Source organism: Lithobates pipiens, unplaced genomic scaffold, assembly GCF_037356315.1.
Source record: "Lithobates pipiens isolate NorthernLeopardFrog02 unplaced genomic scaffold, aLitPip1_a1.2 Scaffold_13, whole genome shotgun sequence".
NCBI lineage: Eukaryota > Metazoa > Chordata > Amphibia > Anura > Ranidae > Lithobates > Lithobates pipiens.
In genome coordinates this window covers 335,553,475-335,569,990 of record NW_027507718.1, presented here as the reverse complement: position 1 = coordinate 335,569,990, position 16,516 = coordinate 335,553,475, and the positions used below count along the sequence as shown (strand labels likewise).

Sequence of the window (16,516 nt, the reverse complement as noted above, 5' to 3'; positions counted from 1 at the left end):
CCTGCACATCTGTCCCACCACTATACCCCCCCTGCACTTCTGTCCCACCACTGTACCACCCTGCTCTTCTGTCCCACCACTGTACCACCCTGCTCTTCTGTCCCACCACTGTACCACCCTGCTCTTCTGTCCCACCACTGTACCACCCTGCTCTTCTGTCCCACCACTGTACCACCCTGCTCTTCTGTCCCACCACTGTACCACCCTGCTCTTCTGTCCCACCACTGTACCACCCTGCTCTTCTGTCCCACCACTGTACCACCCTGCTCTTCTGTCCCACCACTGTACCACCCTGCTCTTCTGTCCCACCACTGTACCACCCTGCTCTTCTGCCCCACCACTGTACGATCCTGCCCTTCTGTCCAACCAATGCACCTCCTTTCACATCTGCCCCATCCCTGTACCCCCTTCTCTTCTCTCCCACCACTGTAACCCCTTTCTCATCTGGACCAACACTGAACACTCCCGGCTCATCTGTTCCAGCACTGTAAACCCCTGCTCATCTGTCTCATCACTGTATTCCCCCGCTTTTCCGTCCCACTGCTGAACCCCCTTCTCATCCCTCCCACCACTGTACCTCCTTGTTAGTCTGTCCCACCACTGTAACCCCCCTGCTCATCTGCCCCATCAATGTACCTCACTGCACATCGGCTCCACCACTGTATTCCCATGCTCTTCTGTCTCACTAGTGAATCACCTTCTCATCTGTCCTAACACTGAACCCATCTGCTCATCTGCCTCACCACTGTACTCCCTTCACCTCTGTTCCACTTCTGTAGCCCCCCTGCTCTCCTTCCCCACCACTGTAACCCCCTGCCCATCTGTCCCACCAATACACCTCCTTTCCCATCTGCCCCACGGCTCTGCCCCTCTGCTTTTGTGTCCCAACACTAAACCCCCCTGCTCATCTGGCCCAACACTGAATCCCTATGCTCATCTGTCCAACTGCTGAACCCCCTTCTCATCTCTTCCACCACTGTACCTCCCTGCACATCTGCCCCACTGCTGTACCCTCCTGCTCATCTGTCCCACCTCTGAAACCCTCCTGCTCATCTGGTCCACCATTGTACCCTCTTCTCATCTATGATATGCGTGATACGCAGAGTGGTGAAAGGAAGCAGAGATGAGACACATCTACCTGTCCTGGCACACTCATTCTGTTGATCCAAGTCTCGCATCCAGCCCACGTGGTTGTATGAGAGATCACATACAAGCATCTGGAATGGATGAGCTCAGGTCAGGAGTATTTTCTAAAAGCAGTGGCAGGTGCAGGGGTTCAGTGGTAAGTGACACAAAGGTTCAAGAATAATTTACATAGTTGGTGAGCTTGAAAAAAATGTTTCTCATATTTTACAATGTGCAGGTGTGGCGTGGGGAATTCTGAAATTGAAATGCATTGGTGTTTGACACTTCCCTCTGCTGATGGGAAGAGAGTCAAGTGCCAGAAAAAGAGGCGTTGAGTGCTGCTTGCAGTACCAGTGCCGGGGGTTGCCTACCCCTGAGTTAAGGTAAGCAGTGGCAAAAAGCAAAAACCGGCCTGGTCGTGAAGGGGGGGGGGGGTAAATATTACAGAAGTCAAGTGGTTAAACACATTGTAATTCTGTAACTTGGTAAACTTCTGCAGTGCCAACACACATTCCTGTCTATATTATTTATGTCCATTGCGGAATTATACGGTAGAAGATGAGCAAGACTTGGGAATGACTTGTTTATTATGTCATATTCTTAGGATTGTATTTTCTTGTAATATTTGTGTTTGGCTTTGAGAGTCTGCTATTTTCATATTATTTCACAGATTATATCACAGTTCTGTCCTGCAATTCTCCAAGGGTATTTTCTTTATCCATTATTGTCAGCCTGTGAATACTGGATAAAAACATTTGTTATTCAATATATCCATCTGTGACAAATGTAAATTAATGATAGACCCTGGGGGAGTAGAAATACTACAAAATAAGAGCCTTGAAACTGAATTTCCTTTCAAGATACACAAGAGATGCATAATGCTTTACACTGGCTTTATTTTATTTTTTTGCATTCATATTTTTATGTTGAATAATGGGATTTTTTTCCATAAAGGAAAATAACTGCTGCTTGAGTTAATGTTTTTAAGAGTGGCAATCAACAACAGTTGCACAAATAATTACATGCTTTGTTCCTCCGACATGTCATGTTATGAAAACAAGTATTCTAGTGTTTTTATAACAAATTAGATTATCTCCAAAATAAGGATGTATTTAAATCCTTCTTACATATTGATATTACTTGATTCCACCTACAAAAATATGAAAAAGTGGTAATGTAATGCTCCACACTCCAACCATGTGCACCGACGGCATTCATAACCAGCTAAAAATCTGTCAGCTACTTAAACGTTCCAAGAGTAAAAGTCCTGCTTAAAGTGATTGTAAAGTCAAATCGTTTTTAATAAAATAAAAAACAGGATTACACTTAACCGTTGCGTGCAATGGTGTTGCACAGAGCCACTTCAAACCTCCTCTTCTGGGGTCCCCTGCTGGTGATCTTGGCGCCTTCTCTTCTGTGTCTGTCCCCATAGGAAGCATCTTTCTATGGGAGCAGATGTTCAGGCTTGCTCCTGAACTTGGCTGTGTGCGTTCATAGATACACAGTGGAACTCGCTGTTGTGCCTCAGCCAATTAGGCGGGAGAGTCTCAGACAGCAAGGCTCTCACACAACATCACTGGATCAAGATGGGGCTCCAAGTATTAGGGGGGCTGCTGCACATAGAATAGAATACATTAAGATAAAAAAAACTCACTGCCCCTCTCTCCAAACACTTTATATTTTTTACATACATCTGTACACTATAAAAGTGTTTACACAAGCATGGATATATGCAGTACATCATAAAAGATAAAATGTGTAGCGCCACTATATAAAAAAAAAAGTGCAAATCACATAAGTCCATAGAAAGGTACTAACGTCCCAACAAAACACTGTTCACAGTGAATAAAAGAATAGATTATAAAACATCTACCGCCTTCCACTGTGAATTCATTCTTCCAAGGTGCTCAGAAAACCAGCTACCATCTCCATGTGAAATCAAAACTCTCCAGAACAGAGGGTAGGCATTACAACAGCAAAAACACCTGCGAAACGTGTCAGTTCTTTCCGGAGTAATTGCAGAGCATTGGGAGCTGGTGCAAGTACTCCGGAGAGATCTGACAGGCGTTTTCGCTGTTGTAATGGCAGCCCTCTGTTCAGAAGAGTTACCAACAGCATGTCTACAACAATTGATGCTCTCCTGAAGCATGCTCATATACTCTGACCACCTCTGGAAACATGTACACAGTCTTATTGCCTTATGCAGCATGTCCACAGTTTGCTGTAGTAAATCTAATCTTTGTCAGCTTATTGGCACTTTTTAATAGCAGCGTAAAAATAAAAGAAATGTCATAAACATGGTTGCAGTTAAAGTGTTACTAAACCAAGGTGCTTACATTAAATACATATATCTGATCTCCCACAGTACACAGAACATGGAAATACATTCGTTTTATAAATATAAACTGCTAAATACCTTTTCTCATCAGCAGTATATAGCAGTCTTGTGACTTCTATCAGTGCATGGTTAAGGCTTTTAGGAGGAGTTTTCATTTTCCCACGATTGTCCTATCAGGATGCAGGACTCCTGAACCTCTGTCTGGACAGTGTTGATTGGTCTGGTGCCGATCACATGCACTCTCCCAAGAAAAATAAAAACACTATCTAGCAATACACACCAAACTGGGCATATGTAGCCTGAGTCCAGTAACGGTTTTATCTGGACCGGTTTTGGAGACCATGCATGAAGGGGAGGATCTGTGCATACAGGATCAAACCGGTTTTTTACATAATGCAGAGGATTAACCCCTAGGGTTCCACAGAAAGTATAACAGGCAAGCTTTACTATATATACAGACTGATTTTACTGTTGTGGGTTTAGTAACACTTTAAATAAGTTGCAGGTAGGACGGGGTATCCTGTTAATCAAAAACTGATTACAAACCCTTGTGTTTGAGATTGCTACAAAAATCCCTTATTTCAAAACATTCATCTAATTCCTTAAAGTAGAACAAAAGTATGAAAGGAGTATCAAATCTAGTTACTATGTGATGCACAAGCCTCAAAAAGACAAAAACCAAAAATGTTCCTTTATCTTGCCTGATTGAGCCACATCCTTCAAAATTTATGTCCCAGATGTTCTCCCTCCCAAACATTGTAGCTGACAGCAGGGAAACCTTCAGCAACAGGGACAATGCAGTCAATCCAGAAAGCAGTAGGCAGAATTAGGCAGGGCAGGGTGCTGGTTCAGCTACGGGCTTGTGCATTGGTACAGTGATCACGCTGATATTGATGCCCCTACAACATATTTTGATCTCACTGTAGCACAGGCAGGCACCACCTACATGAGTGGCAACTCTGTTCTGAATTCAGGAACAGTGCTGCCCCATTTCCACACCAACACAAGAAGCGGCAATCGGTGGACTTCACTTGAAGGCTCAATAGGTATTTGGGGGACTTTGCAGGGAACCAAGTGAACTAAGAAAAAAACTAAGCAGTTGTCCCTATAATTATGTACTACGCCATAATGGTTGTAGGCCATAGTTCTACTTTAAGAGCCCTTTCACACTGAGCCGCGTTAGTAGTAAAGTGGCGCTTTACCGTCGTTTTTCGGCCGCCAGCATGGTGCTTTTAACCCCTGCTAGCGGCCAAAGAAAGGGTTAAATGCACCCTAAAAGTGCCACTTCCAAAAGGCGCTTCAGCAGCGGTGCCCATTGATTTCAATGGGCAGGGGTGGTTTAGGAGCAGTGTATACACCGCTCCTCTACCGCCCAAAAAATGCTTCCTGCAGGACCTTTTCTAATGTCCTGCCAGCGCAGCGCCCTAGTGTGAAAACACTCGGGCTCTCACACTGGGGCTGCAGGGCAGGAGTTTTTCAGGAGCTTTACAGGTGCTATTTTTAGCCCTTTACCTGAAAAACACCTCGGTGTGAAAGGGGTCTAAGACATGTCCACTTTTTCTCAGAGTGTGCATAAATCGCAGTCCCTCCTCATCCTAGATAGCTGGAAGGTGTGTTTCTTGCAATGACAAAAAATGTTTGCTTGATAGTCTGATGGTGTATGTTTATCAAAGAATCTTGTAAATCATATCAGTCAGGCACATTTAAGCACGCTAATGTCTCACCAGCTAAATCTTGCAAGCATTTGCAATACCTATTTCACCACAAATGAAAGTAAGGAACGAACATGAATCTATAAAATACATTACCCCGTAATTCAATGACATTGATACAGTTTTTTACAATAGTAAATCCATGCTGGTCAAGCTGAGCTCCTAAAAGAGACAAATGGCAGAATCAGCCGTGACACCATCAACTAATTTTTATTTTATTTTTTTGTACGTGCACTAGAATATAAAGCATTTTCTGATTGCAACGTGACAGTCACAGTAAAAAACAAAACAAACAAAAAAAACAGTAATTGTAGAAAGCCATAAAATGAGGGATGGCATTCACAATGATGTCGAAGACAACATTAAAAAGATAAATATATTGTAAAGTTTCAGTCACAAAATATGGTACTAAATGGACAAAAACGAGAATGGGTCCCAACTTCTAGCAGCACACCAAATCACTAATTCCACGCATAATGGTGAATTGCGTTTTGAATACAAGGTCACATTCATTTTTTTTCCATCTGTTCTGGTGCATGCCAGAACCTGTACTAATTCACTGCAACAAATTGCTTTAGAGTGAAAGAGCTCTTAACGTTTTTATCAACATTATCTTAGTTAAATAGTTAGTTAGGTTGAATAAAGACACCAGTCCATCCAGTTCAACCTGAGTAAGTGTGTGTGTTTACAATTATCCCTATCCCTGTACACTGCATCCATATAATCAAGAGCATTTCATCATCTCGGTCGCACGTAGATTATGTTTATCAGTGAACATCTCATTCAAAGGACAGATCTTTGGTGGACAATCAATAGAGCCAACAACAAGAGGGGGCTATTGACAGATTTGCCCAGGATTATGACCTCTCAGAAGTCAATGCCCTGCCTTTTGTCACCAACACTTTAAAGCCTCATACACACGATAGGACTTTGTACAAACTTTCCCTTGGATTTTTGTACAAAGGGCGTCGGCCCTGAACTTGTATTGCATACACACAGCAGGACTTTTTCAGCCAACTTTCACCAAATCACGTGGTTTTTCTGCTCTTTACCGCCACCTTTGGTCAACTTCTGTATTGTTGTCTGATCTTTTGCATTGGTTCTGAGCATGCCCGTTTGTACTTTGTACAAAAGTCCTATGGTTTTCTGTACACACGATCAGACTTTGCTCCATCGGACTTTTGTTGCCAGAAAGTTTGTCCATTCGCACAGCCAACAAAAGTCCAATGAAAACCAAAAAAGTTTGTCCGATGGAGCATACACACGGTCGGATGTTGCTCCAAAACAGCTAATTTGCATGTTTGTTGTCAAAAAGTCTGATCGTGTGTATGGGCCTTTAGAGTGGAAAATAAATTTCAGGTATACTTCATATATTGGGTTCACATATTTGTGGAGTCAGAAACCGTTGGTACTATTCAGTCAATCGGTGCCACGGTGGTGTAGTAGGTAGCACTCTAGCAGTAAAAAGGGTCGCTGGTTCAATTCCCAACTATGACACTACCTGCCTGGAGTTTGCATGTTCTCCCTGTGTCTGGTACTCCTGTTTCCTCCCACACTCCAAAGACTGCTGGTAGGTTAATTGGCTTCTGTCCAAAATTGGCCCTATTATATGAATGTGAGTTGGGGACCTTGAATTGTGGGCTCCTTGAGGGTAAAGACTGATGCAAGTGTGCGATGTATGTGTAGAGCACTGCGTAAATTGAAGGCGCTATATTGGGTACCATAAATAATAATATAATAGATGAGCATCTTAATGAGACACAATGTACAGAGATAGGGACAATTGTAGACACTCACTCAGGTTGAACTAGATGGACTGGTGTCTTTATTCAACCTTTACTAACTATGTAAATGTAAGTCTATCAGTAGACAAAAAGTAGTACATTCCACAGTGACCAACAAGAAATTCCCTATATGCCATCTTCGGAACTGCAAAGAAAGTTATAAGGTGCATTTTATTAAATTCACCAACTGTAAATATGCAGTATGTTGGCTGTACCATCAGGCAAAGAAGGATCTGAAGTTGTGCTCAAAAGTTTGCATACCCTGGCAGAAATAATGAAACTAAGGATAGTGATCATATGAAGCCATTTACTATTACTTAGTGGATTGGCTCCTTTTTAAATCATAACCAAACTCTCCTAAATGGCCCTGATCAAAAGTTTACATACCCTAGAATGTTTGGCCTTGGTACAGACACACAAGGTGACATACACACAGGTTAAAATGGGAATCAAAAGGTCACTTTCCCACATATGTGGCTTTTTGAATTGCAATTAGTATTTGTGTATGAATAGTCAATGAGTTTATGTCCCACATGGATGCACCGAGCAGGCTAGATACTGAGCCATGGGGAGCAGAAAAGAACTGACAAAAGACCTGCGTAACAAGTTAATAGAACTTTACAAAGATTGAAAAAGATATAAAAAAAAAAGTTATCCAAAACCTTGAATATGCCAGTCAGTACTGATTAATCACTGAAGTGGAAAATTCAGGGATCTCTTGATACCAAGCCAAGGCCAGGTAGACCAAGAAAGATTACAGCCACAACGGTCTGAAGAATTTCTCAGGATACAAAAAATAAAATAAAACCCCCAGGTAAACGCAGGAGAAATACAGGCTGCTCTGGAAAGACGGTCAGGTTGTTTCAGGGAGTAAAATACAACAAAACGTGAACAAAAATGAGCTGCATGGTCGAGTTGCCAGAAGGAAGCCTTTACTGCGTCAATGCCGCAAAAAAAGCCCATTACAATATGCTGGACAACGCCTTGACACATCTCTCAGCTTTTGGCACACTGATTGGGAGTGATGAGACCAAAATAGAGCTTTATAGTCACAACCATAAGTTCCATGCTTGTAGAGGTGGCTCACTGATGTTTTGAGGTGCATACGCTCTAAAGGCACAGGGGAATCTTGTGAAAACTGAGGACAAGATGAATGCAGCATGTTATCAGAAAATATTGGCAGACAATTTGCATTCTTGCACAAAAGCTCTTGAACTTTCCAACATGACAATGACCTCAAGAAGTATATGGCCAAATTGACCCTCCAGTGCTTACAGCATAAAAAAAGTGAAGGTACTGGGGTGGCCATCACAGTCTTCTGGCCTTAATATCATCGATCCATTCTGGTCAGACCTCCAACGTGTGTTCATGCAAGATGACCAAAGACTTTGCATGACCTGGAGGCATTTTTCCAATACGGATGGGCAGATATACCACCTGCAGGAATTCGGGGCCTCATAGACCACTATTACAAAAGACTGAACGTTGTCACTGATGCTAAAGGGGGCCATACACAGTATTGAGAACTATGAGTATGCAGACTTTTGAACAGGGCTCATTTCATTTGTTTACTTGTTGCCATGTTTTGTCTTATAATTGTGTCATTCTGTACAAAATAATTTCCATAAGAAATAAAAGAAATGTTTTGCCTTCTCACTCATGTTTTCTTTAAAATATATACTGTATATTACCAATTCTCCAAGGGTATGCAAACCTTTGAGCACACCTGAATCTGAACAATACTGTGCTGGTTAGAGCTCCTATGTTCAAAAAACTAATGTTTCCATAAAGGTTTTTAATGTACATGGAGGAAAAAGGAGATCATTTTCTTTTCATGGTATTGATAAGATTCTCCCAGCTCAGCAAGATGGGGACGTTTATCGTTTTCTTTTTCACAGAGAGGCTTTTTGGATTTTTAAATTATACACCTACATATCATCTGGCTTGAATTATAGGTGGCACCTCCACATTTTGTGTCCAAAGATTACATGCTGCGAGAGCCTCCTGCTTATTATACAGCAGACTAGTCATATATAATTTTTCTGAGGCATATTGCATGTGTTTGATTATGTTTGAAGTGTTTTGTATATTTTTGATATGTTCCCAATACCTCCTAAGCAAATCCATTTTTGTTTTTTATTTGTTTGAATGACTATATAAAAAAGATGAGACTTGCAATTAAAACAGAACATCACTCTGTCAATCAACATGAATATTTTTAATCCTTATGCTGCTAGCATTAGTAAGTAGATTGGGGTTTTCTCAGCTAAGCACACTATCTGCATGCCAGAGATAAGGGCAGATGGATCCCAGGAAGTAAATGCTACATGAATCATCTGTTCTTACTCAAAAAGGCCATTGCCAGAAATGCTAGGGGGTGTTTTTCAAAGTGATTTCTCAGTAAGAAAGCATGGAGACATACAGTGGATATAAAAAGTCTACACGCCCCTGTTAAAATGTCAGATTTCGGTGATGTAAAAAAAAAAAAAAATGAGATAAAGATAAATAATTTCAGAACTTTTTCCACCCTTAATGTGACCTATAAACTGTACAACTCAATTGAAAAACAAACTGAAATCTTTTGGGGGGGGGGGGGGTAAAAATAACAATGAAACTAATGGTGCATAAGTGTGCACACCCTCTTATAACTGGGGATGTAGCAGTGTTCAGAATGAATCAATCACATTTAGGCTGGGTTCACATTGCAGCGGTGACGAGAATCGGATGTGATTCGCACCGCACTGCAGTGCAAATCACATCCGATCTCTGTGCGATGCAAGTTCAGCCATACAGATAGTATGGCTGAATTCGTATCGCACCCGGCCCAAACTCGCACAGGACCCTTTTTTTGGTCCACAGCAGAATCGGATCGCATGGGTGTTCACACCATGCGATCTGATTCCTGTCCGAGTTTGCAGATCGCACTGCGATATGCGAACTGATCTGGGGGTGTCATTAACGTTTCACTGACACTCCCAGCAGTTCGCATAGGGCAGTGTGAACTGCCGCTGGGAGGTATGCGATGCGGGAACCCGCAGCGGATTCGCGGTGTTCCCGCATCACTGCAATGTGAACCCAGCCTTAAGCTCATGTTAAATATGAGTGAGTACACACCTGCCATTATTTAAAGTGCCTCAGATTGACCCCAAATAAAGTTTAGCTGTTCTAGTAGGTCTTTCCTGACATTTTCTTAGTTACATCCTACAGCAAAAGCCATGGTCCGCAGAGAGCTTCCAAAGCATCAAAGGGATCACAATGTTAAAAGGTATCCGTCAGGAGAAGGGTACAAAATAATTTCCAAGGCATTAGATATACTATGGAATACAGTGAAGACAGTCAAGTGGAGAGACTAGGGCACTACCGTGACATTACTAAGAACTGAACGCATCTCCAAGATTGATTAAAAGACAAGCAGAAAACTGGTCAGGGTGGCTGCCAAGAGGCCTACAGCAACATTAAAGGAGCTGCAGGAATATCTGGCAAGTATTGGTTGTGTGCTACCTGTAATAACAATCTCCAGTATTCTTCATATGTCTGGGCTATGGGGTAGAGTGGCAAGACAGAAGCCTTCTTATGAAGAAAAACATCCAAGTCTGGCTACATTTTGCAAAAACACATCTGAAGTCTCCAAAAGAATGTAGAAAATGTGTTATGGTCTGAGGAAACCAAGGTTGAACTTTTTGGCCATAATTCAAAAAGATATGTTCGGCACGAAAAAACACTGCACATCACCAAAATAACACCATACCCACTGTGAAGCATGGTGGTGGCTGTTTTTCTTCAGCTGGAAAAGGGTCCTTAGTCAAAAAGTAGAGGGAATTATGAACAGTTCCAATTACCAGTCAATATTGGCACAAAACCTTCAGGTTTTCCGCTTGAAAGCTGAAAATGAAGAGGAACTTCATGTTTCAGCATAACGACACAAAGCATACATCCAAATCAACAAAGGAATGGCTTCACCAGAAGATTAAAGTTCTGGAATGGTCCAGCCAGAGCCCAGACCTGAATCCAATTGAAAATCTGTGGGGCGATCTGAAGAGGGCTGTGCACAGGGGATGCCATCTGACAGATTTGGAATGTTTTTGCTAAATATGTGCAATGCTGATAGACTCGTACCCAAAATTACTGAGTGCTGCAATAAGATCAAAAGGTGCGTCAACAAAGTATTAGTTTAAGGGTGTGCACATTTATGCAACCGTATTATTTTAGTGGTTTTAGTTTGACTTCCCTCCACCTAAAAGATTTCAGTTTGTTGCTCAACTGAGTTGTACACTTTTTATAGGTCACATTAAAAAGGTGGAAAACGTTCTGAAATGATTTATCTTTGTCTCATTTATTTTACATCACAGAAACCCGACATTTTAAACAGGGGTGTGTAAACTTTTTTATATCCACTGTAGCTGGATGGGTGAATTTGCTTTGAGTATTAAAAATGAAACAGCATTTTTGGCTTGTGGTATGCAGGTCAGGACTGGCCGAAAAGTATTACTGGTAATGCCGCTTATCTTGATATTTTGCTTGGATTTAGAGGATTCTATCATTTTACATTTCGCCTTCACCTCTACAGCAGATAAGATTCTTAGAAGATCCTATATTCATAGAATATGCAAGTTCACAGAAAGTCACATAAGGCAATATAGCAGGTTGTGGCTTACCTATCCTTTGTCAGGACAAGGAAAATTGTTCTAATCAATCAGCCCAACTTCAGTATCACAAACTGGATTGACATGATCATTTCCATAACACACAATGCCAGACTGCAGTACAGCTACATGAAAATTGCTCATACTGAGCCAGAAAAATGACCTCACATATGGATAGCTGTGATCATTATTCATAAAAACTACCGCCATTAATGCTGCTTTAAATCTCAGGCATATGAAACAGAACCATAAAGCAAAACAATATTAAATTCAAGTATTAAGAATAAGATATACTTGCCCCCCTCTGATCTTGTCGTAGATCTGCTGAGGCTGAGAAGCCGCTAGAATGAGAACATAAAATTGGTTTACAATCATTGCATCATTTTACAAAGATTCCTACACAATACTGCCACGTTAAAATGGCAACAATAATGTTTATCAAACACATGATATACATATACAGTATCTCATAAAAGTGAGTACACCCCTCACATTTTTGTAAATATTTTCTTCTATCTTTTCATGTGACAACACTGAAGAAATGACACTTTGCTACAATGTAAAGTAGCGAGTGTACAGCTTGTATAACAGTGTAAATTTGCCGTCTCCTCAAATTACCTCAACACGCAGCCATTAATGTCTAAACCACTGGCAACAAAAGTGAGTACACCCCTAAGTGAAAATGTCCAAATTGGGCCCAATTAGCCATTTTCCCTTTCCCGATGTCATGACTCAGTGTTACAAGGCCTCAGGTGTGAATGGGGAGTAGGTGTGTTAAATTTGGAGTTATCACTCACTCTCTCATACTGGTCACTGGAAGTTTAACATGGCACCTCATGGCAAAGAACTCTCTGAGAAAAAGAATTGTTGCTCTATATAAAGATGGCCTAGGCTATAAGAAGATTGCCAAGTCCCTGAAACTGAGCTGCAGCACGGTGACCAAGACCATACAGCGGTTTAACAGCTCAGGTTCCACTCAGAACAGGCCTCGCCAATGTCGACCAAAGAAGTTGAGTGCACGTGCTCAGCGTCATATCCATATCCTTTGGGAAATAGACATACGAGTGCTGCCAGCATTACTGCAGAGGTTGAAGGGGTGGGGGGGGTGGGGGGGGGGTCGGTCTGTCAGTGCTCAGACCATACACCGCACACTGCATCAAACTGGTCTACATGGCTGTCATCCCAGAAGAAAGCCTCTTCTGAAGATGATACACAAGAAAGCCCGCAAACAGTTTGCTGAAGACAAGCAGACCAAGGACATGGATTACTGGAACCGTGGTCTGATGAGACCAAGATAAACGTATTTGGTTCAGATGGTGTCATGGGTGTGTGGCGCCAACCAGGTGAGGAGTACAAAGACAAGGGTGTCTTGCCTACACTCAAGCATGGTGGTGGGAGTGTCATGGTCTGGGACTGCATGAGTGCTGCCGACACTGGGGAGCTACAGTTCATTAAGGGAACCATGAATGCCAACATGTACTGTGACATACTAAAGCTGAGCATGATCCCCTCCCTTCAGAGACTGGGCCTCAGGGCAGTATTCCAACAAAACCACCCCAAACACACCTCCAAGATGACCACTGCCTTGCTAAAGAAGCTGAAGGTAAAGGTGATAGACTGGCCAAGCATGTCTCCAGACCTAAACCCTATTGAGCATCTGCGGGGCATTCTCAAATGTAAGGTGGAGGAGCGCAAGGTCTCCAACATCCACCAGCTCTGATATCATCCTGGAAGAGTGGAAGAGGACTCCAGTGGCAACCTGTGAAGCTCTGGTGAACTCCATGCCCAAGAGGGTTAAGGCAATGCGGGGAAATAATGGTGGCCACACAAAATATTGACACTTTGGGCCCAATTTGGACATTTTCACTTAGGGGCGTACTCACTTTTGTTGTCAGCGGTTAAGACATTAATAGCTGTGTGTTGAGCTATTTTGAGGGGATGGCAAATTTACACTGTTATACAAGCTGTACACTCACTACTTTACATTGTAGCAAAGTGTAATTTCTTCAGTGTTGTCACATGAAAATATATAATAAAATATTTACAAAAATGTGAGGGGTGTACTCCCTTTTGTGAGATACTGTATCGCTTTCTATTAGAGATGGCTCTTATAAATCATGTACATTATCAAACCAAAATAGTTTGTCATGAGATGTGTTGCCAACTATTTACCATTTAAGCAGAATAGCTTGTACGGAAAAATAAATACAAAGCAAAAGCGGATCTAAAACTAACCCTAACCCATTTCAAACCTTAAAAGGAAAGTCCACCCAAAGGCGAACAAAGGTTGTGGTTCAGGGCAGAAAATTAAAGCTTCAGCCAAAAAACTTCTATCTCGTTTTCTATAGTGTCAGAGCCTCTTCAAAGTTTTTGTTGCCTATGAGAAAAATAACTATATTTTGGGCAGATCAACAAGGCACATTTCTTTACTTAAAGTAAAGATAAAGCATTGGGAAATGTGCATGTATTGGGAGGGATGAACCAAACAGTTTTTTTTTCCTGTCATACACCTGAATTCCTACTTCTTTGCAGAGTAAAGCTGACCATAAATTGTTCAGGACCAGTTTACACCACAGAAAAACGCAGTCCAGATGCATTTCAGATGCGTTTTTACAATTGTGTTTTTCATGCGCTTTCAAAATTCGCCCCCACCCCCCGAGTTTTCTGGAAGGTTGTTTTTTTTTGCGCTGTAAAGCGTTTTATGCGTTTTGAGTTTTGCTCCTGTGCATTTTTGCTGCGTTTTGCCATGTTCTAGTACAGTTCTGTGTGAACTAGACCAATGGAACACATATAATCTACTGTACATGCATCTGGTGTGAACCGTCCCGCAGTTTTTTTGTTATCAACCAGCGGGATTGCCCCACTCACACATTCGAGGTGGATGGGGAGATCCACCCCGCTGCTCTATTGCATTCTGGCAGAAGGGCTTATCCATTGCAGAATACACTGATCAGTGCTGGAGTCAACTGGTTGCATGACCGAACATAAATTTGGTAGCAGTCCCATTGGAGAAGAGTTGATTCTAGAATGGGGACAGCAATAGATGGATTGAAATTTGTCCCATCCCTGGTGAACCAACCGAATTTCGATCCATATATGGCCAGCTTAAGAAATGACTGGCTCTTGGTTGCATAGATTTATCAGACTGCTAAAATGAGTGCATCTCTAATCTTTTTTTGTTTTTCTTTTATATAAGGAATAAGTACTTCTACCAACCTAAGTGCTTTACTGCGGTTCTCTAGGGAAACACTACATAACCCAATATCTGTATATTCAGTGCAAATGAATTAGTATCTGCAATTTTGTGCATGCTCAAATTATACTGCTTTATGGATATTAAAAAATAGTAATGTTATACAGCAACATAGCAATAAAAATTGATGAAAGACCAAAAAGACCAAAGCCTGAGAAAACCATGAACACTGAAAAAAAAAAAAAAAAATCAAGGACTACATTTGTACTGTGGCAGAAATCTGCATCCCTACACATAATGGAATTTTACATACTGCTGGGCCAAGCCAACCTCTGAGATGTGAAGTTGCAGAAACTTAAGTTTTCACTGGGTGCACACATTTGTCACAATGTCACATTGCTACTTGAGGGGCAAACAGAAGCATAGTTTTGGCTGCAGTTTTGAAATGAGTCAGGGAAGCTGGAAGGCATATTTTGTCTAAATCTGCCACACTTGACTGATAGGCATCGAATAGGGACTGTGCTCAATAATTACAGTGTCAGCACACAGGTCCCAGTGGATTATACATCCTTCATGTTACATTGCTTGTTATTGATTATTTTACAGCCTATAATCTCTGATAACAACTGTCTGATAAGTCTTCTCAACTAGAATGTCCATCAACCAATGATTCAGTGTTGGATTTCTTGCCTCTTCTAAAAACACTGAAATAAATGGTGCCAGTCACAGAATTACACCTACGGTGTAGGTTGGATACGGTAAATGAGTTTTTTTTTTTTTTTTTTTATAAAAACACAGAGACAGCGGGGCACTGTATTAGAAGACAAAACGGATAGTATTGGCATACATTAGTAATTCCTGCAGCAGAAGGGGGATGGGTCGGGACTGTCACTAGGTGGCACGCGGGGGACGGGGGGGGGGGGATGGGGACGGACAGAGGAGACAGACACAGGAGAGTAAAAATAAGAGAAAAAATATTATAGCCGTTGAGCCCAGACACTGTGGTCAGTTTAAATGCCCCAGTCATCCGCAGCCCTGCTCACGTGTCTTCCTCACCCCTCCCTTCCCTGCCTGTCAGCTCTGTCCACTCCACAAGCCTCCCCTCCTGCTTCTCTCATATCTATACTATGATCATGCCATCCTCTCTGTTATGTGCTGTATAAAAATCATCATCTCAGAGTGTCTCCTTGGTTCTCTCCTCCCTGGCTGATGTCCGCAGCAGTGCTCGGCCCTGCGTGCTATAGCCGTCAGCCAGGCAGAAGAAAGAGCCGAGGAGTCATGCAAGCGCTGGGAGATGCTCTGAGATAAGATATAATCTGCAATTTTTTTTTTTTTTTATACAGCACAGGCACGTGGACACATTGCATTATATAACAGAGGGAATGGCATGATAATAGTATAGTGGGTTAACAACCACTTTAAGGTAAATCTTCCGAGTGGGATAAAGAGGGCAAAAATAAACCTTACAGGGGTTATAACCCTCCCTTGCTCTATCCAAAATGAAAAAAATATATATATTCCCTGTAGTTCTACTTTAAGCTTTTGACGTTATTTACTGGCACAGTGCGTGCTTACTGTACCTCTAGACACCTTGCTGGCTAGTGTAGAAACCTTTAAATATGTCTCATAGCGCAACTGAAGTGGGAAACGAGGCAGTTAAGCAGGCAAAACAAATATTTCATCTTTGCACTATCCCCTCTGCCCAATATCAAAAAATTTAC

At 41.9% G+C, this 16,516-nt stretch overlaps 1 protein-coding gene across 4 annotated transcripts in view; it reads right to left on the bottom strand.

The window, feature by feature from the left end:
- ARHGAP10 (Rho GTPase activating protein 10) overlaps nucleotides 1–16,516 on the bottom strand; it is a 433,763-nt gene that overhangs the window by 189,463 nt on the left and 227,784 nt on the right. For all 4 annotated transcript variants that reach the window (XM_077477009.1, XM_077477008.1, XM_077477011.1 and 1 more), the window contains 2 exons: nucleotides 11,901–11,943; nucleotides 5,272–5,337 (listed from right to left, as the gene is read on the bottom strand). In XM_077477009.1, coding sequence (XP_077333135.1) covers nucleotides 5,272–5,337; nucleotides 11,901–11,943 — 109 coding nt within the window. The remainder of the gene's footprint in view (nucleotides 1–5,271; nucleotides 5,338–11,900; nucleotides 11,944–16,516) is intronic.